Consider the following 22,842-nt stretch of genomic DNA (forward strand, 5'->3'; position numbering starts at 1 on the left):
TAACATTCAGGGAGAAAGAAAAAGTCCATTTGAAGGAAACAAAATAAACCCTTCTTAACTTGTGACAGCCAAGGAGGCTTTTTTTCCCACGTTTTTAAAGGTATGCTCTTTTGGTGAAGAAGATTGGCCCTGAGCTAACATCTGTTGCCAATCTTCCTTTTTGTTTTCTCCCCAAAGCCCCAGCACATAGTTGTATATTCTAGTTCTAGTCCTTCTAGTTCTTCCAGGTGGGACGCCGCCACAGCATGGCTTGATGAGCAGTGTGTAGATCTGCGCCCAGGATCTGAACTGGCGAACCCTAGGCCGCCAAAGCAGAGCGTGCGAACTTAACCACTATGCCAACGGGCAGCCTCCAAGGAGGCTTTTGAGAATCATATGAATGCTACAGAAAACACACACATACAAGTTTATATACAATTTCAGGGAGTTCACAGATTCCAGAAAGCTAGCCATAGATCCCAGAATGAGAACACCTAAATAATTAGATAATAAGAATAGCTTATAAGAGATGAATTATTCTATGTCATTAACAAATGGACATAAGCCAATGACATGCAACCAGAAAAGAAATAAGTAAGACCAAAAATTTGAAAATAACTTGCTAGATCAGTAAAAGAATTAGGAACAACTACTAATAGGTTTGGCTGAGGAAATTTCACTCAAATACATGAATATACAATTCCAGATCTCACTTTCAAGGAGTCAAATTACAAAAATATCTCATCATCACTAAAATATTTTTATTTATCAGAACTTTTCTACATAACAGTTGCATATATGTACAATGTAGACATAGGGAGTTATCAGAAATGAGTACTTAGTTTAGTCCAAATAAAGAGATATGGACAGAATATCCGTAATAGTGGTATATGTTTAATAATAATAGTAATAAATGATAATAAACTGGAGATATGCAAAAGGCTTGTTATATAAGCCTTGAAGGGACAGAGAAATCTCTGGCTTCTCAGTGTCTATGAGTTTCAAAATACGATTTCCATTTAGATGAGAACTAAAAGATATAACTACCAGATTAGAAATAATTATGAGGAGTTACATTTACTTATTGCAAAAGAACCACTAAGTAATATTTTGAAAACCCCAAGCCAACGTTTTGTTGAAATTTATTTTAACCAAGTGCAGACTTTGAATAAATAAAGGGATTTAATTGCTAAATTTCATGGTTTGTCATAGAGAAAATATCAAATTTCACTCTAGCAAAGATTAATAGAAAAATCATAATAAAAACTGCAAATTATTTACATAGCTTAAGTAGATATCAAAGATTGCAGACATGCTCTGAGGAACAGAACTAATCAGCAACCCGGGACCCACCCATAGCTAATTACCAACCGCAACACGGAGAAAACCTTTATCGCCTATTCAGTTTACTGCAACTTTCAGATCAACGTTTCATTTCTGCTCTTAAATAAGAACCAGGCATGCAGGGAATTTAATTTGAAGAGCAAGCACAATTTTGACAAAAGTTTATTTCATCTCCTTTTTTCTCTACTCTTTACTTTTTATTTTCGTGAGAAAACAAACCATGTTATTTCTTGAAATATACAACCTATGGGGTCGCCTAGAGTTCTCGGTCACCTCCACTTCTGAAATCACACTATCCAACTATAATAAAATAATGAAACTAAAGCCTTCTATGGAAAAGGCATCTGATGAAACTACTATTTGAACAAGCAAACTAGAGGTTAAAAGAAGACATGCATTTCTAAGATTCAACCCCTCTCTCCATGCCCAAGAATTCCCAAAGGAAAGGCCAACCTGTTAGAAAACTGATGAGTTTCAGCATCTTTCCCAGTAACAGTGACAGAGGTTTTCCTGACGAAGACTTACTTCTTACCCACTTATCTCCAGAAACCTCTCACATGATTCAAATTGAAGTCTGACAGACTTATCTTTAGAAAGCCTTCGCTGGTTAAGATTTTATGTACAGCAATTCTGAAGGGATAGTTAACGGAAGGAAGTCATTTATTACCAGCTAGGTTATTGTTTGAAGATAGTCTCTATTCCACCACCACCCCTGGAAAAAAGAATGCTGGATACTAACCTCTTTTTACAGTGTTTCCATTTCCCTGAAGATAATATGGCTTCAGGGCTCCTTCCATATTCTTAAAAAGCTGGTCATACCATCCAACAGGATCACCAGGTGTCAGTACTCCCATAGCAGTTTGAATGTCAGTGGGAACTATTTTCAGTCCCGCATTTGAGAAATTGGATGCTGTCCCTTTTTTATAGTATCTTAATACCTACATGCCTTCATGGCAGCAAGACTGCCTTCAATATAATCTGAATACTTTTGGTGATGGAGCTCAAGGATAGCATGGATAAATTAAACATGAATACTTTTCAAACTTCATAGGTTGCTGCAGATTAACAACTAGAAATTAATAAATGAAATCCAGTGTAATGCCATGCCCAATCTTGTTTTATCCCCAAGTGTGATCACTATAACAACTTCGTCAGGAATGAGTTAAGAAAACTCCGTGAATAAGAGTTGGCTGGGCTCCTTTTACCAACCTCATCACTCCCCTGCACCCCCTCAAAAAAAAAAAATAAAGGAAAGAAGACATTTACCCAAAACCAGTGTAGAAATTCCTCTCCCACCACAAAGAATCAGGATCCTGGAAAGCGCCAACAAAGGGGAACACACAATTGATAAAACCAATAGCTTGGAGGAAGAATAAGTAATAGGAACCAAGGTTAGAAATGAACTTTTAAAAGCCTTGTAAATATTTGAAACTCCATAAAAATAAAATAAGGAAAAATAGGGGGCCAGCCCCGTTGCCAAGTGGTTAAGTTCACGCACTCCACTTCAGCAGCCCAGGGTTTCACCACTTCAGATCCTGGGTGCGGACATGGCACCCCTCATCAGGCCATGCTGGGGCGGCGTCCCACATGCCACAACTAGAAGGACCCACAACTAAAAATATTCAACTATGTGCTCTGGGTCTTTGGGGAGAAAAAGGAAAAACAAAATCTTAAAAAAAAAGTTATAAAATAAGGAAAAATAAACTCAGTGAGAAACTAATACATTCTATGGACTTTAATATAAATGGATAGCATTAACTGCCCTACGAGTTCCTCAAGCAGTAGACACCTTTTGGAGTCTCACATCATTGTGATCTAAATGAGACACTGAGAAACTGACTTTGCCTTGTTATGGATAAAATAACTTCCAGGCAGCCATGTTTTCCCTAAAATCTGGACCGCCATGAAAATGTTCCCCTCCAGGGGCTAGCTTTGAAGCCAGCTAGCCCCTAGAGTTGCAGAGAAACAGGAATAATTCAAGTTGGATAAAGCAAGCTTTGGGATAACCTGTGTTTCTCCTACGCAGCTGTGTGGATGGGTCCCCTCCACAACACCAAGAATATCACCTTAGTTTTGCCACAACAGTTTCATAAATCTGCTTCTCCTTCCTCCCAGGTCCACCACTGTATAATCTAAAGCAGACTCGCTCATCCTTGCTTCCCCCCAATTCACTCCATTGCATCAGAGAATCAGTTGCTAAAGATAGTGAATCCACATATAAAGGCAATTCTCTACTTTCCTGTTTCATACACTCCTGAAAATACATCCAAGGGTCGAATACATACTATCAGGGAATTTTTTTATTCAAATTTCCTAATTATTCCCCATATACTCCTCACTGATACACCTCAAATCAGTCCACATTCTTTAATTTTGTTCTTTCCAATCACAATCAAATACACACACCACTGGCCTAAGGATAATGAATGTCTGATTGAAGCTAAGTATTGGTCTCTTTGGGAAAGACAAACTCCCCCAGGCGTCGGCCGCATCAATTTTATGAGAGCTCCACTTCTTCTCGCTGATACCAGCACGTTCTTTTCTCTCTTCTCTATTCAACTTTCTGAAACAATGGTAAGAAAAATGAAGTACTCAAAACACTGTTTTAATGCCAAGATGGTGATGCTCCTGAAACTGTTAGGTGGAAGAAAATGGTACTGACAAGCACCATCAATGGTATTAGGAAACAGAGTTTTCAATACATGAGGGAGCAGTTAAAGGCGGCACAGCTTCAGAGTCTTCTTTTCCAGTCCACAGAAAAGATGCTTTGGAGACAAGATGTCATGGGGCACAGCGGACTAGTTCTTCCTTAGGTCTTATGAAGAAATTCTTTTCTTCATTCTCATTGTACCAGTCTTTCCTTTCCGATATACTGTGTACTCTAAATGGCAATGATTGGGGTTTCTGTGGAGAGGGCCTCTGCATCAGTCAGCATTAGGTGCAGTGGCAAATAATTGGTAACCCAAATATGTGGCTTAAACAAAATAGCTTATTGCTTACTTATGCAAAAGAGGTTCCGAAGCAAGAAGTCCAGGGCTGGAGGGGTGGCTACCAAATCATCAGATTCAAGCTACTTCTACCTTTCAGTTGTATCACTCTTAGTGGGTAGAATCTATCCTCATATTCAACTCTTGGACCAATATGGCTTCTGGAGTTCTAGCCAACACAAATGCATTCCACACAGGAAGGAGGAAGTAGAAGAAAAAGCATCCCCACCAGCTGTCTATCCCTCAAGCAACTTCTGCTTAGATCTCATTGGCCAAAATGTAATACCATAACAACATCTAGCTGTGAGGGAAGGAGGCTGGTAGATATAGTTTTTTAGTTGAGCACATTACCACCCTGACAAAAATGCCTTTTATCAGTAAAGTAGAGGGAACCCATGGATACCGAGTATATAGCTGGCCGTCTCGGCCAGTGTCTCAGCCGGTTTTAGTTCTGGTCATGAGCCCTGTCTCAGGGAAATCCATGAAGCACCTGAAGGGTCCAGCCATGTTCACCAAAGAAGACACCACTGCAAAATGGGGCAACAGCCTTCCACAGCAGGGAAGAGCACACTGGCTCAGAGTGTCCCTCTGCAACTTTCCCCAAGCACCCTCACATGGGACAGAGAAAGCTGCAGTGACCTCTAGTCCTGGCCAACTCCATTTCCCCAGCTCATCTCAACCACATACTAGGCTATGCTCTGAAGGTGTATCTGAAAGGTTAAGACACCAGACCACATTCTCAGAGAAAACACATTACAGATAGTGGGGCGGGTTTCCAGATTTATCCACAAAGGCCTATTTCACAGGCAATGTAGTAAAAATGTATTCATTTGCCATTATCTAAAGTGGAATCGATTGGATTTCAATAGATTAGTCTTTGCTCTAATGAGGTGTGCAGAAGAGCCTGGATGGAAGGAAAAAGAAAGAGCAAGGAGAAACTCATATTTCTTCCCAGCTTTGTTCTCTGGCAAATGCACCTTTCAATTGCTTCCTCCCTGACAAGTAACTTGTCTTACCCTGTGTTTTCCCACAGTCCTTTCACTCTCTTCGGCAGGGCTCTGAAGCCCATTCAGAGGAAATCCATGAGAAAAGGAGGAGACAGTCCACAGACCCAACAAGCTCAAGCTAGACAATGCCTATTGGCAGGTGGAATCTCCCTGCCAGACCTGAGCAATGGAGATGAGAATAGAGTGGTGTTATGGGTTGAACTGTGTCCCCAAAAGATGTTGAAGTCCTAATTCCTAGTACCTATGGACGTGATCTTATTTGGAAATAGGGTCTTTGCAGATGATAAAGTTAAGATGAGGTTATTAGTGGGCCCTAACCCAAGAGGCTGTGTCCTTATAAAGGGGGAAATTTGGATACAGAAAGAGTCATGCACATAGGGAAAATGCCATATAGCTGTGATATAGGGAATTCAAGCCAGACCAGTGGGAACTACACTTTGAATAGGCATCTATTTCTGGCACTCCTCAATGAGATTGGTAAATGGAAGTCTGCACCACCAATGCTTAAAATTCTCCTTGACAAAGTAGCAAAATGGATAACTTAGAATTTAGGATAATATTAAAATTAAATTAACTCCTTTATGAAGAGGACTGAGAAAACATTAAAACATTAATCAAAACTGCATCCATCATTCTTATCTGTTCTCATAAAACACTTAAACATAAAAATAAAATAAAATTGCATTAGACTCAAACTCATTAAGCAGAGGACCCAGCATCCCCCATTGTATTTGGTGCATAGAAACTTACTAAAACTTGGAACAACTTAATGTAGGAAATCAGTAATTAATTGCTCAATCAATTAATGGCTTACTCCAAGAGAGTGTTAAGAGGTAAAGGAGATATGTGATTTCAAAACAATATTCTGCAAATATTTCTGGCACACCTGTTCCATGCCAGCACGGTTCTAGATGCAGAGAATATAGCAGGGAACAAACTCCCTGGTCCCAGGGAGCCCCATTCCAGCAGGATAGCAGCTAGCAAGTTACACTAATGATGCATCCTGAGGAACTCTGGAAAACCCTCCCTGATCAATAAATCAGTCTACCAATCACAACTTGGCTAAGAATGGCTGCTGTGCTGGTTTCCGGGGAAATATTGTAAGGCCCCAAGTGTTAAAGCAAAACAAAGACTCTGTTGACTACTGACACCTGTTAAAATGCGTTGTTCAGAGTGATTTCCTGCACACAAAAAGTAGAAGCCTCCCTGAACCTAAACAAATACTGCCAACAGCTGCAGAAAAAATGTTAACATTGGAATTTCAGGGGCCGGCCGGGTGGCTCAGCACTTAAGTGCACACGTACCGCGTTGGCGGCCCAGGGTTCACCGGTTCGGATCCCGGGTGCAGACACACTATCGCTTGCCAAGCCATGCTGTGCTAGGCATCTCACATAGAAAGTAGAGGATGATGGGCATGGATGTTAGCGCAGGGCCAGTCTTCCTCAGCAAAAAGAGGAGGATTGGCGGCAGATGTTAGCTAAGGGCTAATTGTCCTCAAAAAAATAAATACATAAAAATAATATTTGGAATTTTATAAAATGGATTATTAAAAGTGAGGGAATGCCTCAGCCCCTAAACACTATACATGACAATGAGAAACAGGCCAGCACTTCACTCTCTGGCTGGTTCTGTTTAAGACAGCGATTCCATGGGCAAGGAGGCTACTCAGCTCAGATATGACTGGTCAGCTCCAGTAAGTACTTCCCAACCGGAAAGAAAATGTGTACCAAGAATCAAGAAACCACCAAGTAACAAGGATTTAGAAAACAGCCTGAAAAGAAATATACTAAAACACTTGTGGGGAGTGTCTCAACATGATGAGATTATGGATGAAAACTTTTATTCTCTAGACTTCTGTATTTTCCTATAATGGAAATAATCATGAAAAATGATTAACACTTTATGATCTAAGAATTTTCACAGTAAAATAAAATGCTACCCCACTTCTTAACTGCTAAGAGACTGTAACACTGAAAATGCTTCAAGGAAAAATGATTTAATCATCAAAAGACACAAGCAAAAGCTAAATTCTCTGCTTTTTGAACTATCTTTTCTTTAAGTGATAAGATACGGGGTGATTTTGGATGCATTTTTTCCTGTTGTCTAGTTCTTGTACAGTGATCACCTGTGTGATTGACAGAAGTATTATTTAAGTTATTATTTTCTACAAAGACCAATTAGTCCTAACTTATTAAGATACTATAAGTTCTACATTACTGCTCAAAAAATAGACCACAATAATAGGAGTACACGTATCAATTTATTCTCCAAAAACCATTCTTGGAAATGCCTCCGGGTTTGAATTACTTCCCTCTTTGAAAGGATCCATAGAAGTTCAGAGAGGTCAAAATCTACAAACTCTTCTGAAATTAGCTATTTCAACGGAACACAGGTCCCTGGTCCTCACCACCGCTACTCTGCCAGCAAATCAGCCCCAAATCTGATGAGTCAATGAGAGGAGATGGCAGGAGGGAGAAAACAAAAGAGTGAAGTGGTTTGGTTTTCAAACCTCTATCATATGGCATACAACGAAGGACTAAGTATTCCCTGATGATGGAGAAACACTGAGCCCAGTGCCAGCTACCTGTTTTATGACAGGTTTTTAAAGTTCATCTTAAGATGAGCTTTTTCTCCCTTCTGTTCCAAACCCCATTTCCCAATAATGGAATGGTAGGTTATGAAGCCAGAGAACAATTTGTGACATCTCTGCATCCCTCTACCTTCAAGGCCAACTTTCATCAGTCCCCCCCAAACAACTGAAATATATGACTGTGTTCTTAGGTTAAGGTCAGTGCTCAGGGTTACAACCACGGGCAGAATGAGTGCTATACAAGCAAGAAAGAAGAGCTCTGGCATCCTTAATAGCCTCATTTGCACTCTACAGAGAAGGGGGATGGCTGAGAGGGGCCCTGAGGCGGGAGGCAATGGGACCTCTGGGGTTTCAGGAGGATGCAGATGTAGGACCACAACAAAAAGAAGGGCAAATGAGAGGATAACTTGAAGAATGTGAGCCACAACCTCAGGAAGCACCTACGACCCTCGCAGCCCTGCGCTCACTGGCCAGCCTCGTTTCTCTTTGAGGCTGTTCTTCCAATGGCTGGCTAGAGAGATTTTTTCCAGCCTTCATTTTGAAGGCTCTTGCTGCCAACACCTGTCTCAACTGTCACTGGCTGACCCCTTCAGATGGGAGAGCGAGATTCCCCAATATTAACGTACCCCAAGAGAACACTTCTTTCTGCCACGCTCACCTCGGGTACGAAAGCCTTCAACTACCTGGCATTTCTTTTAATCAATTATACTGCTTTTGGGCTCATTTTACAAAGCCATCTGGCTTTGCAGATATCAATGCAAGGACTATGAAAAACCCCACTTTTTATTGTGGCCCCGCAATGGGGAGCAATCCACTTCAAAGTGTGTTAAGCTCTCAGGGTCCTGGTGTAGAAATAGCTCACTCAGACACTTCATTGTTCAGACATCCAAGGAGACTAGCCAGCTAGGAGATAAAAGGCTTCTTCTAAAAGCACCACGTAAAAGAAAATATTTGTTCAGTCACAGTGTCCCTACAAATGTGATCTTATGCTCCATGGCTGGATGTCTAAGAAGATGAAAATGAAGGGGCCTTAACAGATCTCATGGAGACCTGGTCAGATAAATTGGAGGTTGGGGATATGTGCTGTCCTAAATTGGAGAACGCTGAGGTGCCCTTTTCCCCCTGAATATTCTACTCATTCTTACAAAATGTTTCACACCTCAGGATGGCACTAAGGAGAAATGCTTTGACATCTTTTTTCACTACTGAATACAAGTGCAATTATATTTAAAATATCTTTTCTTTCTATTGCTTTGACAGGTTCACTTTTGAGGTTTCCTATTCATACATTTCAATAGTCCTGTCTCTTTCTAAGAGACAGTAAGCTGGCCTTTAACAAATTCAATACTAGGAGAAGGAACCAATGTGGGTTTTTTTGTTGTTTTTTGCAAATAGTTATTTCATTCATTAGAATTCGAATGTTAACAAAAATAACAACAGTAAATTCAAGGAGACTGACATTTAAACATTTAGATGTATAAATATTTCGTGGGGATTAATAACTGGGGCCAAATTTAAAGTGTCATTTTAAAAAGTCGTCCTCTGACATAACTTAACCTGGAAGTTAAATGCAGCTGGTGGAACATGTCACCAGCTCACAATAGGTTTCCCAAAAGAGGTAGCTATTCCTCTTTAAGGCACAGAGAAGAGGGTCATTGACTACTGACCCAGTGGCTTCACCTGAATAAATGGAGCAGTTTCAACACATTTCTTAATGGCCAGAAGACCTGACGGCAGAAAACACAAGTGCTGAGGTCACGATTACAGCTGATTTATAATTTCTGCAATGAGCCCAGGGCAGGGTGGGTCCTCACTCCAGAAGAACTACATCTTCTCTAGTGATGCTACCCTTTCCCACTGACAGGCCTGTGCAAAATGGAAGCACTATGGAAGTCTCACATGCATTGGATCTGCTGCATCAATATTTTGTTCTACTGCCCATATGTAGGGGCTTAGCATATTCTCACAGTGGATCAAGGCAACACAAAGATGGGAAACTGGTGATATCTTCTTTTGAGACAACTTAAGATAGTGCCAAACACACAAAAGTAACATTTAATGAGAGTAATGGTTTAACAAGAACAAGAGAACAGTATTAAATTAGAACAAGGTTAAGTGAAGTTACATTTTACCTTGGCCATTTGTAGGCAACCTTTACAAATCTTAAATTGATAATGAACATGTACAAAATATTGACCTTGATTCAGTTTTAACTTTTTAGTTATAAAATTTTTTCATCTTTTAAAAGTACAATACCACATAAGGTGGTTTTATTTCAGTTTGGTCTAGATTAAGGGTATCTATGATTTCAGGTGGTTCAGTTTACCTTATCTCATTAGGTCTAGGAATGATATCCCTGGCCTTAAGGACTGCTGCTTTGAACATAATACCTGAAATGTTTTTGGAGGTACATCATTGTTTTTTGGTAGCACAGTAATATCATCACTTGCTTAGTATCTTGATGTAAGGCAGAGGGGCTCTACATAACCTTAGTTGATTCATTTAAATCAACATATATGATTATTTTTATCCATTGTTGCAGTTTGGGGCACATCTCGCCTCATTCCTCAAGTCCTGTGAGCATTATTTTAATTATTCTAGTGCTTATATCGTCCCAGTTTATCACTTCAAGTCCTCTAATCACACTGGCTTTTTGAATATGTTGGTACACCGCAGCAACAAGAGTTCTTCTGGCTTCAAGAATAAAACACTCTGTTCACTGCCTGTGGATTCCTATAGTCACTCTAACCCCTGATCACAGATGGCTGTTTATGTTTATTTGTTTTACAAAAACAGAGAGATTCTCTATCTTAATTTAAATAATTCCATCTTCCAAAGTCTTTATAATTGGGCATCCATGGAGCAAATTAAAAACTTAAATATTTGACAGTCTTATAAAAGAAACATTTATTATTAATCTTATGATACCCTTACTTCATTGTTTTTTACTGTGATTTTACGTTCTTGTGATAGACTACATATATTTAAAACCAATTTTAACAATGTACAATTTACACACATGCATAAGTATACTTAAAATATACTCTATTATATTTTTATATTTATCTTTATCAACTCTGCCATGTTGATGATGATTAAAACTTGAGAGCTGGAAACATAATTTGGTTTGATCAAAATACAGCTCATTTGGAAACACTAGAAACATGATATGCCTATTATTTAGCACAGTTTATATCATTTGTCTCCTCTGATATAACATGATTGACTCTTGGCTTCTGGTAGGCTCAACTTGTTCAATGGCTTATAGTTACCATTTCCTCTGTCACTTAAATTTCCCTGATTTGCCAGCCGAAGTTCCTTCAGTTCGTTTATCTGTACTTTATAGCTCAACCTCCACACATAGTTGAAAGCATCCTTGCTCTTTAGCAAAAAAAACCAAAAACAAAAAAACTGAAACAAAAAAATTTTCCCTATCCCAATCAGTTATGTTCCAAAAAGAGTCCTGACACCTTTTAATGGAAAGTAATGTAAGAGATACAAATCGGGGTACACACACCACCTATTAGATGATTTCATATGAGTACTGGGTGGAAGCCAGGAGGTAACTGTTCATTACCTTCTTTAAAACAGAGAAGAAAAATTATATTTGTTTTTGATTTAATGAAGATTGTAAGTTCATGAAGAATGTTTAAATTTAACTCTAACTTTACTAAGTCCTTTTTTGGTCTTGATGTGAATAATTTAAATTAATTTCCCCCTCTCTTTTCTAAATTACCATCTTTAATATTTATACATATGCAAAATTGCCATGCCAACCCATTTATTTGAATTACAATATGATTGAAAGTACTAGGAATCTCATTTTTTAAAACATAACTGTATTTTCTCCAAGTAAATCATTCCATAATAGTCACAATATATTAATTATTTCACCATTTCAGTTTTGGCTGTACAACAAACTAATGGTTTTCTAACTAACCAAGTATACATGAGTAGAATCTACGTGGGGATGTCCTTTTATTTCCACAAGCAAAATACAGACCTTGTGTATATCTGTATATGTGTTCATTTGTAAGACAATATTACTTTCATCTTTAATTGCAGGCAGTTTAGTGTTTTGCTCCAATATTTCAAATGCTTTTAAAAAAGCACAAAAGGTATTTATTACCTTCATATTATAACAACTGAAGTTTGGGAAAAGCAATTAAGAATATCAGTGAATACAATTAAGTTAATATCACATTAACATAAATTTAAAATTAAAAAATTGTCAAAAACATATATTAAACAACTTTACTCAAAATTTCAACTGTGACAATTTCTTAAGTCAACATTGTTTAAGTTTTACAAGAACCAAATCATAATAGATAGCAAAATACATGGTTTATAATGCACTTTGGTTACAGTTCATGGTTCACAGTACTGTACTTACACACCCCTCAACCAATCCAGGTACAAGCATATTTATAACTCGATACATAAACAGAAATACAAATTACTCATAAGGTTACAGTCATTGAAAGCTTTAACCACCTTAGTTTTAATGCAATAATCCAATTTGCGGATAGATTAAAATATGTCATCCTGTATTCCCATTTTTGCATCTTGAGGCAATTGTACAATTATCATGAGAAAGTAAAACCACATTTAAAGAATTAAAATTCACAGAAGAAAAAACCCTTGGGTTATCAGTAAATATTTTCCAATTAGTAACATCAAGTAAAGAGATCCCCAAATGGATAAATATTAATTCTTTGGTTCTATTTATCACATATTGTTATAGTAACCTCTATATTCAAAACATTTAAGAAAAAATTCCTCAACTTTAAGTTTTAAAATTTAATTTAACCAGAATATGAAAAAAATGGCTGAAAACAACCATGAAAAGACCAGTGAAGGAGAACTTACCAGACATTACAACTTACTAAAAAGCCACCGCATTCAAAACAGAATATTGGCACAGAAATAGACAGCAATCAGAATAGACAATACAGAAACAGATCAGGTACACATGACATCTTCATATGTGACAATGGTAACATTTCAACCCCATGAAAAATAAAGCTTCTTATAATAACTAGGACTTAAGTAGCTGGTTTCCATCTAAGAGGGAAAGAGTCCTACCCTCATATCATGCACACAACTTAAAATCGGAGTCACATTTGAATGTTTTAAAAAATTGGGGAGAAAATTTAAGAGAATATTTGAAGGCCTTGGGACGGATGAAACCCCCCTAAGCAAAACAGATAACTCAGAAGCAATAAAGAAAAAGATAGACATGTGATTAAACAATAATTAACAATTTTCATTTGGCAAAAGACATCATACACAGAGACAAGAACTGTAAAATATTTGCACACATACAGCAAAGGATTAACATTTCTAAAACACAATAGCTCCCAGAAATTGTGAAAGAAAAACACAACCAAATAGGAAAAAGAGCAGTAGAAATGAACATGAAATGAAGAAAGAGAAATTCAAGTGGACAATAAACATATGAAAATATACTCAACATCAGTGGTGGTGAAGGAAATGCAAATTAAAGTCATGAGTAGAGATCATAAGATTAGCAGGAAGTAAAAGGAGCAGTGACATGCAGTGCTGGTGAGAATGTAGGAAATGGGTACTCCGTGTGCAAATGTGATTTACTATTCCTTTGGGGCAAATAATCTAGCAATATCTATTAAAATTAAAAATACACATACCGTTTGACCAAGCAATTCCACTTCTGGGAATCTATCCTATAGGAAACAAAAAGGACCAGTACGTAAGGATATAGGTACAAAGATGTTTACTGCAGCATTGTTTGTTGTGGGGCAGAGGAGGAGCGGGGACTGGAAATGACATGAATGCCCATTGATGAGGAAATGGTTGAAAGAAATGTGACATATCTCTACCTAGAGTATTATATAATTATGAAAAATAATGGGATAAATCTGTAGATACTGACTGGGAAGACTGATAAAGAGAGAAAGATAGTAGCGACAACTGCAACAAATCAATGCACGTGCATGCACTCATATGTGTATGAAGGAAGGAATGGAAGAACACAGACTAGGGAAAAATGACTCCAGAGGGCTGTGAGTGCAGACAGGGACTGGAAGGGATGGGGATTATTTAATTTCTCTTCGTATATCTTTGTGTTATTTCACTATTTACTATGAGCACTGTATTAATTTTATAATTTTCAAAAACTTATTTAAGAAAAAAATATTAGCTTTCATTAGAGGTAGCAGAGTAGTAGCATTTCCAGACATTCATCTTTAGGAAAATAGTAGCAAATAAACAAATATTCCCTTCGTTGCTTATGCCAGTCACCATAGTGTTCATTTTTGATGCCTTACCCAATACCCATTCCCTCTCTCTCCCATAGGTGAATCGGCCATGTGGTTTGGGTGGGACTGACTCTACCCCATTCCCAGGGAATCCTGAATGGTCTAAGTCAGTTCTGTCCACCAGAAATACAATTTAAAGACACTTAGATAATTTTAAATTTTCTAGTAGTCACATTAAAATAAATCCAAAAGAAATGTGAAAGTGATTTTAATAATGCATTGGTATTCTAACCCAATATACCAAAAATACTATCATTTCAACATGCAATTAATTTACAAATTATTAACTAGATATTTCACATCTCTTTTTCACATCTTAATTTGGATTAGTTACATTTCAAGAGCTCAAGAGCCACATGAGGCTACTGGTGACCATACTGGATGGCATTGTTCTAAGCTAACGAGAGTAATGCTATAAATATTACCATATTCAAGGGTGGACACATAATTTAAGATTGTCTAATCAAGAGAAATCCATAATGGTAGGAGAAGAAAAATCCTCTCTTGAGAATAAACAAGAAACAGTAACCCTGAAAACTGCTAGCAGCTGTCTATGAGCTAGGAAAGCAGCCGCCACTGGGACGAAGGAGAAACTGGGTCCTTGTGTCAACATTGAACCTCTGGACCAAGCTCTGCAAGACGACTGGACATTTTAATTATATGAGCTGGTAAATTTCCTTTGTTTTTTTCAGCTACCATGAGTTAGGTTTTCTATTACTTATAATCAAAAGTATCCCGACGGATGAACTCATCTATGGGCAATGTCAAGTGCAAACAAATATTTTCTTGCTAAGTGAATTAACTCAAATGTTCAATATTTCTTCCATTTATTTGTAGTTAAGGTATGCTTTTGTTAAACTAGGCTTATTTAATAACATTTTTAGGCATCCTCTGCAAACATGCCCAAAGAAGATTTCCACAGACTAATCATCCAGGGTAACTTTCCACGGTCACCACATACCACAGTATTTCTCTGAGACAACAGAGACATGCGGTGTCACAACAATCAATCAGCTCTACTCTCACTTCACCCTCTTTTCTGGTCCCCCCTCACTAGACCAGGGTTCCCCAACTCTGGCACTATTGGCACTCTGGGGGTGGGGGTGTTTTTCTGTACATTGTAGGATGTTTAGCAGCAGCCCTGGCCTCTACTACTCACTAAATGATAGGAGAAACCCCATCCTCCAGTAGTTGTGACAAACAAAAATGTCTCTAGACGTTGTCAAATGTCCCCTTAGGGTACAAAAATCACCCCTCGTTGAGAACCACTGTTATAGACCAGCAATCAGTTCAAATGTACAAGTGACCTTCACTGTTTTCTAAGACTCAGTCATTGCAGCAATCATTAAAGCATGATGCACACCTCTCTCAGTGTTCCCTGCATCACAACCTTTGCAGACCTTGTGGCCCACTGCTCTACTAGACATAAACACATGAGGTTCTAGACATGAACCTTGTCTGGTCATGCTCTTCCTCCTTTATTCTCCGACTACGCTGAGCCTGAATTCTCCATTGCAGTTCTTCTTTCCAGAAGAAATGTGTATAATTCCCTCTAACTTAAGCTGGAAATTATTACTTGTGCTGCTCCCAGAACCACCCACCCAACCATTTCTCTTCGGCTTCTCTCAGGGAATTTTTCTGACAAAGTATTTGCTCACTGATGGTCACTCATTCCTCAAGTCAGTCTCCCCTGGCTGGGTCACACATCTCCTCCATCAGTAAATCTTGGGGACAATTCTATCCCCGTCTCTCTAAACTGTATTAATCCACACATTAGTCTCCCTAATCCATCTCTAAGACTAGAGTTTCATTATAACCACTGGAAAACTCTTCATAGCTCCTCAAATTGATCTATAAATTTAATGTAATTCCAATAAAAATCTTAATAGGCTTTTTTGGTAGAAACTGACAAACTAATTCCAAAATTAAAGAACCCAGAATAGCCAAAACAACTTTGAAAAAACTGAACAAAGTTGGAAGACTAACACTATCTGATATCTAAACTTATTATAAAGCTACAATAATCAAAACCATGTGGTATTGATATAAAGACAGACATAAGGTCAATGAAATACAGTAGAAAGACTGTCAATAGACACACATACATGGACAACTGATTTTCAACAAAAGCAATTCAGTGGAGAAAGTATAGTCTGTTCAACAAATGGGCTGAAACAATTAGATACCTTTTTGCAAGAACATGAGCTTTGATCCATTCTTCACCCCCTATAGAAAACTAACTCAAAATGGGTCATAGACGTAAATGTAAAATCTAAAACCATAAATCTTCTGGAAAAAAACATTGGCAAAAGCCTTTGTGACTCTGGATCAGGCAAAGACGACTTAGATGCAACACCAAAAACATGACCACTTAAACAACAAATTGGTAAAGTAGACATCAAAATTAAAAATGTCTGCCCTTCAATAGATGCTGTGAAGAGATTGAAAACATAAGCCACAAGCTCTGAAAAAATTGATCAATCATCTTTAGCAGCTTTATTTTTAATGGCCAAAAACTATAAGCAACCCAAATGCCCATCAGTAAGCAAATGGATAATCAAACTATGGTCCATCCATTCAATACAATGTTATTTAGCAAAAAAAAGTTATGAGCTATTAACATATGCTACAACATAGATGAATCTCAAGATAATTATGCTGAGTGAAAGAAACTAGACCAATAGAAGTAAAGTATAAACAGTATCATTCCATTTATTTAAAATTTTAGAAAATGCAAACTGAGCTTTAGGGATGGAAAGCATTAGTAATCACCTCAATTGGGCCTGTAGGGGTGGAGGGAGTGACTACAAATCGCTGAGGAAATTTCAAGGGAGATGGATATTTCATTACCTTCGCTCAGGTAGTGGCTTCACAGGTATATACATGTGTCAAAATTTATGCAACTGTGTCCTTTAAATTTATTTATTTACTTACTTTTTTTGATGAAGATTAGCCCTGAGCTAACTGCTGCCAATCCTCCTGTTTTTGCTGAGGAAGACTGGCCCTAAGCTAACATCCATGCCCATCTTCCTCTACTTTATACATGGGACGCCTACCACATCATCGTGTGCCAAGTGGTGTCATGTCCGCACCCGGGATCCGAACCAGCGAACCCCAGGCCGCTGAAGCAGAACGTGCGCACTTAACCACTTTGCCACCGGGCCCGGTCCCTGTGTCCTTTAAATTAAGTGCAGTTAACTGTATGCCAATTATGCTTGAATAAAGCTGGTTTTTTTCTTTTTTTAAAGGAAGGGGAAGCCTCGTTAGCTGTTGGGGATAACATTAACGCTAGACCACGTAGGGTTAGATGGCTCCCGGGACAGCTGAAATTAGTTCAGGATACATGGGATTTCACGACAGGAAGCCGTTTTGGTTTTCTTGTTTGTTTTGTTGTCTCAAATTCAGGTGTGGCCTAATACAAATAGAATTCACAATTCCTGGGTACTTAACATAATGCAGCCTAGGTGACGTTAAATTGTAGCTAAAAGGTGCATGTTGGGTAGGGAGAGACTAGACAGAGCCTCAAGAAGTTCCAATTTGAACTCTCTTTGCTTTAATTCTCCTTTTAAGTATCTCCCAAGATAACCACCCCCATCACTATCCTCTACCGTGGTCTTACAGATATGTCTGACCAACATCTCTCAGCAGAAAAACTTAGAATACAGCTAAGTGACCTCAATACTCCGAGATAGTAATTAAGCAACATGCTTTTAACCAGATGTTTGATGACAGTATTTTTCCCTGTGATTCTATTAGAATTAACTGCATTTACATACAAATTGGTAATACCTTGGAATCCCACCTAAAAAGGCCACCATTGTTCCCCTAAGACACGAAACCCGTGTACTGATCTATTAGTTTCATTTCAGCATGCAATGTCAAGTGCATTTTTAAAATAGACTCCATTGCTTCTAAACGCTTCTTTAATCCACAAGGACTGGTTTTAGCATTTAAACTAATTTATCCTAGACATAAAAAGCCTTCAGCTTATTCTCCCAGATAATTGATTCTTGATTTGTTAAGATACTAAACACTATGCTTTATAGGATGAAATACAAAACCCCTGGCGAACTCACTCGTGTGTCCCACGCCAAGCAAACATTGTTTAGCGCCTCAGCAGAGAGGCCGAGGGAGACTGAGAAAAGAAGCAGAATGCTCCTCCCTTTGATCTGCTGCCACCCAGGGGAAGGTCCCCACTGCTCCTGCAGTGAACATTATCATTTGTTCCACAGCAGCTACGCAAGGACTTCACATGCTGCCCACTTCTCAAAGCAAATACCCTCCTCAGTTTCTGAAAAATAAAAGTAAATCCCAAAGATAACCTCTGCCTCAAAGCTGACTTTCCTAAGTAAAAGTACATACCACCGACACCAACAACAATAAAAGACTGCACTGGAAAAATCAGGCTTTAGTAAGAATTCAGCACTCAGTGCCAACGTCACCACAAGGTTAATCCACTGATCTGTATGACAGGACAAAAGTTAGAAATCATTTTTCCTGCACAATAAAGAGCATGAAGCATATGCCAAATTAATATTTTCTAATAGAGTACAAACACTTTCACATAGCATCTACAAAATATGCAAATATTTCTTGAAAGTTTATAGTTCTAGAAGAAATGCATTTCAAAATCTTTCCCTAAATATAACATGTATATCTGAATTTATTATCATTAGAATTTTTATTCTTAAAAAGACATTAGAATTTATCTTTTTGTGCCAGGTCAAGGTCATGCCACCCATTTCCACAAGCAAATTAAATCCACAGAATATACTGCATAAAACTTTTTCCTAACTGCGTAGAACTCCCTTATGGTACTAGTCAAAAGTTACCTGGGTCATGTATGAAGTGAGGCAGAGCCCAGAAGACCAATGGGAAGAGAAGTGAACAGTCGCTGGCATGTTCTATGGGCACTTCTGTTCTAACACATTAGCATGGAAAAGTCCCCAGCCTCATCCCAGGAGAGGAGACTTTATAACAACATGTTAAAAGGCAACGCATGTGTATTCAGATGAAAGTAATGACCTGCCAGAATTCTCAGAGGGTGAGGCCCCCATTGCAGAAAAGCAGAGAAGGAAACCCTAATATAATTTCTTCCCAGCTGCTTAGGTCTGAGAGTCAGTGCAAAAAGAGTAAAAGAGTAGGGCCTTTAATTCTCAGGAGTAAGAATGGCAGAGGAAACCACAGATTCTAAGGAGAAACACCAACACACAAGCACAATCTGTCGGCTACACTCCCCCCCCCCCCCCCCCCCCAACCTCTCTACGGTTCCCCTTAGAGGGCCCGAGTCACTACAGCCAGCGGGGTAAGAGAATAATACAGAATTCAGCCATTCTGCTCAGTCTCAGTGGATAATGGACACATTTGGGGATTGCCGTTACTGCGGCTGGGACTGCCATAGCCACCCGTGTAGCTATCATCAGTCTCTTTATTAGTCTGAGTAAACTGAGCATCCTGGTAGCGCTGGGGTGTGGCTCAAGGTGTTTCCTTTGGTTGCAGTTTTAAGTGTAAACTCTTAAGAATTTGAGGTCGTGCTTTCCAGAATGTTCAAAGAATACATGATGAGCACGGGGAAGTCAAGCCTCCTCTGTGAGGTCTACCCTTTATTTGATCCACACTTGAATGTCAACACTAAAATTCATGTCGTTATAGAACAAAACGCACCGACACCCTTGCTGATTATGTCTCTCTGACTAAAGTGTGTTGCCCTCCAGAAGGAAAGATTACTTTCCAGCCCCTGGTGGGGAGGAACCCTAAATTCTGGGCACAGTTCCTAGTCAAGGAACTATCTGAGCACAAGCAAATCTCAAATCCTCTGAGGTGATAGTTCCTCACTTACGAAACAAAGGTCTTCTTAATCAAATTTCTAGTGAGGCTTCTTCCAGCTCTGAAATCCTATGATTAAAATTTTCCATATGGACATCTATAATATCCCACTTCATTTTCCTTAACACCTGTCTGTCCCAACACACAATTTCAAGAAGTGACCTGTATACCATGCTAAGAAGAAAGATGGGCAGGTCTAAAGTGATGGATTATTATGGAAGAGGGGCCACTGAGCACAGGGACTTCCCTCACAGCCTGATGACACAGAGCCAGAACATGGGTGGGGTCTGTCTCCATAGCACACCTAGAAACTTCCTGTTATCAAGGTTGACCATTACAAGATAAAGGCAAAAGATTTACCCAAGCGTATAGGGTAACTGCCCTCTTTAACTCCTCTCCATTGACAGAAGAGTTGGCAAACAAAACAGGCCCTCAGAACATGCTACTCAGACAATCTAGCTTTAAGGGAACTTCCTCAGCCTACTTTGTGGTCTTTTGCCTAACTCTACAGGACAAAAATAAGGGATTGTTGGGGGTGGGAGGGCTTAATTCTCAACATGTTTTATTTATTTAACAAAACACTTACATAGTACTTAACTGCATGCAGGCACTGTTATAAACACTTCGCAAATATTAACTAATTTAATCCTCAAAACACTCCAGGAGAGAATAGTATCTCCATTTTACAGATGAGGAAACTAAGACACATGGAGATTAAACTCTCTGAAGGTCACACAGCTGGTGAAATGGCAGAGAGAGGATTGAAAATCAGGCAGTGTGGCTCCTGAGTCCCTGCTCTGAAATGTCTATCGAATAACAGCCTGAGAAGGTGGCTTGTAGTGAGAAAGCACAGGCATCCGCCTGCCTCAGTGGGTCACCCCACACAAGACTTGCTGAAAACGACTGCTCACTGAAAAACTCTCCCCAAATTCCTGTTTGATTCGGATTTGTTGAAAAGTTATCCTAGTATAGATGAAATAGAGAACTTCCCCTCTTGCCCTTGGGCATCCAGAAGCCCACTGTGCCACTGCATACACCCTGAAGCTTTCCTGAGAACAGGAGTTCCCAACTTCGGGGGGAATTTCAGACTCGCCTTGAGAACTGGCTGAAAGTCCACAGGTCTCTGGCTTCCCCTGACCCCACCTGCAACAAACACACACACAAATTCTGATTTGCACTCCCCCAAGTGTGTTTGGAAATGCACATGTATTTTGATAAACCTCCCCAGGTGATCTAAAACCCCTATTCCCCTGGAGCGAAACTAAGGTCTTCTTGTAATTTTCCAAGGTAAGAAGATCAATCTGACATTGTTTCTATCTCTCAGGTCTCCTCCCCAGCCCACCTCACAGAAGACGAAGGCAGGCGTGATAAGGGATGCTGCAAATACACAGCAAATACCAAACTGTCTATTCGATGAATATATAAATGCAATTGACATTCTTTCACAGTCTGAAATCCTCTCTTTACTCTCAGGATATATTACACCATTCTCTTTTTATATAAACATGCCACTTTAAATGCTAATTCAGATGCAACACTCAATTCTTTCTCATTTTGTTTCTGGATTTCTAACATTCAAAATGACACTGGACTTCCATTTGGCTTCGACAATAGGTATTTTGAATTCTTGTTTCAATATTTGTGGGGGTTGGAAGGAAAAAAGTACTAAGAAAGAAAGTAAATTTATTTTAAAACTTATCCAAATATGGTTTACATGTCCTTATTTTGCTAGAATTAAGCTCCTTCTCTCTCTTTCAGGAAATGTTGCCTTCACCTTGCTGAAAATCTCCTAAATCTAATTCAACTCAATTGTAAAACCAAGGTGATTCCTCTCCTTACATTCTAGAAATAACTTCATTTTACTCAAACTACTTTTCTAAACAGCTTGTCAAGGCAGTATGTTCTGGCTGAAACACAACTGGCCTAAACGTAAGTCTTTAAAAAATACACAGACCCATATATGCCAATTACATTAACCCAAGCCTATTCAATTATATAGAAGGTCACTTCCTGTTCTGTCTCAAAATGAGGAATTCCAATCTAAGAAATACCTTAATCTGGTGCATTCAGTTCAATATATCTTATAAGTCCAGCATGCCCAGCTCCACCCAGAAGTTTCCAGTAACCATCAGGTTCCTCTGCCTCTGTAGCCCTGACCACTCTTCAACAATATTCTCTCCCTCTTCTGCTTACTCTCCTCTTCCATCCCATACCTGGACACCCTTTCCTGCCCCTGCCCAAGAGGGACAAAATTAGAAAGAAGTAAAATAAAGTTATCACTCTGTTGATACATTTATTAATTTATATATGTGGCAAAATGGTTCTCGACAGCTGCTACCCTATCTGGTAGCCTTGTCTCTCACCAGCCCACCAGAAGCATCTCATTAATCAAGGGTCTGCAGCTGTGCTAAATACAGCCCAGGCACACCCTGCCCAAAGGTACGCACCTTTCGTACATTTCAACGAGACACCGAAGAGAAATCATCTTTAAGATTTGACTGATTGGGTTTCTAGTACGGGGATATCCAGCACTGTGGGAGGTGTGGTTAAGATGCCTGCCTTCTTTGTAGATAGGGAGGTGGACTTCCTAAGAGACGGGAAACCATTGTATGCCAGTAGACACCTACCCTACTTATTCCACGGCCAGCCCTACTAGACCCCATCCACTTTCAGAACAATAATGAAAGGGTAAATGGAGAAGAAACAAAACTCTAGAGAGAGAAAGAGTTACTAGATACCAATATTGCTGCTAGATCAAGAAATTCAAATAAGCCAAGAAGACTCCTACGTTGCTTTTTAGTAATTTCGATACT

At 39.0% G+C, this 22,842-nt stretch overlaps 1 protein-coding gene across 8 annotated transcripts in view; it reads right to left on the reverse strand.

Moving 5' to 3' along the window:
• MAST4 (microtubule associated serine/threonine kinase family member 4) overlaps nt 1-22,842 on the reverse strand; it is a 574,884-nt gene that overhangs the window by 244,518 nt on the left and 307,524 nt on the right. For 4 of the 8 annotated variants that reach the window (XM_046672107.1, XM_046672110.1, XM_046672104.1 and 1 more), the window contains one exon: nt 13,574-13,609. The exons of the other annotated variants lie outside the window; for them this stretch is intronic. In XM_046672107.1, the coding sequence (XP_046528063.1) occupies nt 13,574-13,609 (36 nt within the window). The remainder of the gene's footprint in view (nt 1-13,573; nt 13,610-22,842) is intronic. 8 annotated transcript variants of the gene reach the window in all.

This window comes from Equus quagga, chromosome 9 (assembly GCF_021613505.1).
Source record: "Equus quagga isolate Etosha38 chromosome 9, UCLA_HA_Equagga_1.0, whole genome shotgun sequence".
NCBI classification, from domain to species: Eukaryota; Metazoa; Chordata; class Mammalia; order Perissodactyla; family Equidae; genus Equus; species Equus quagga.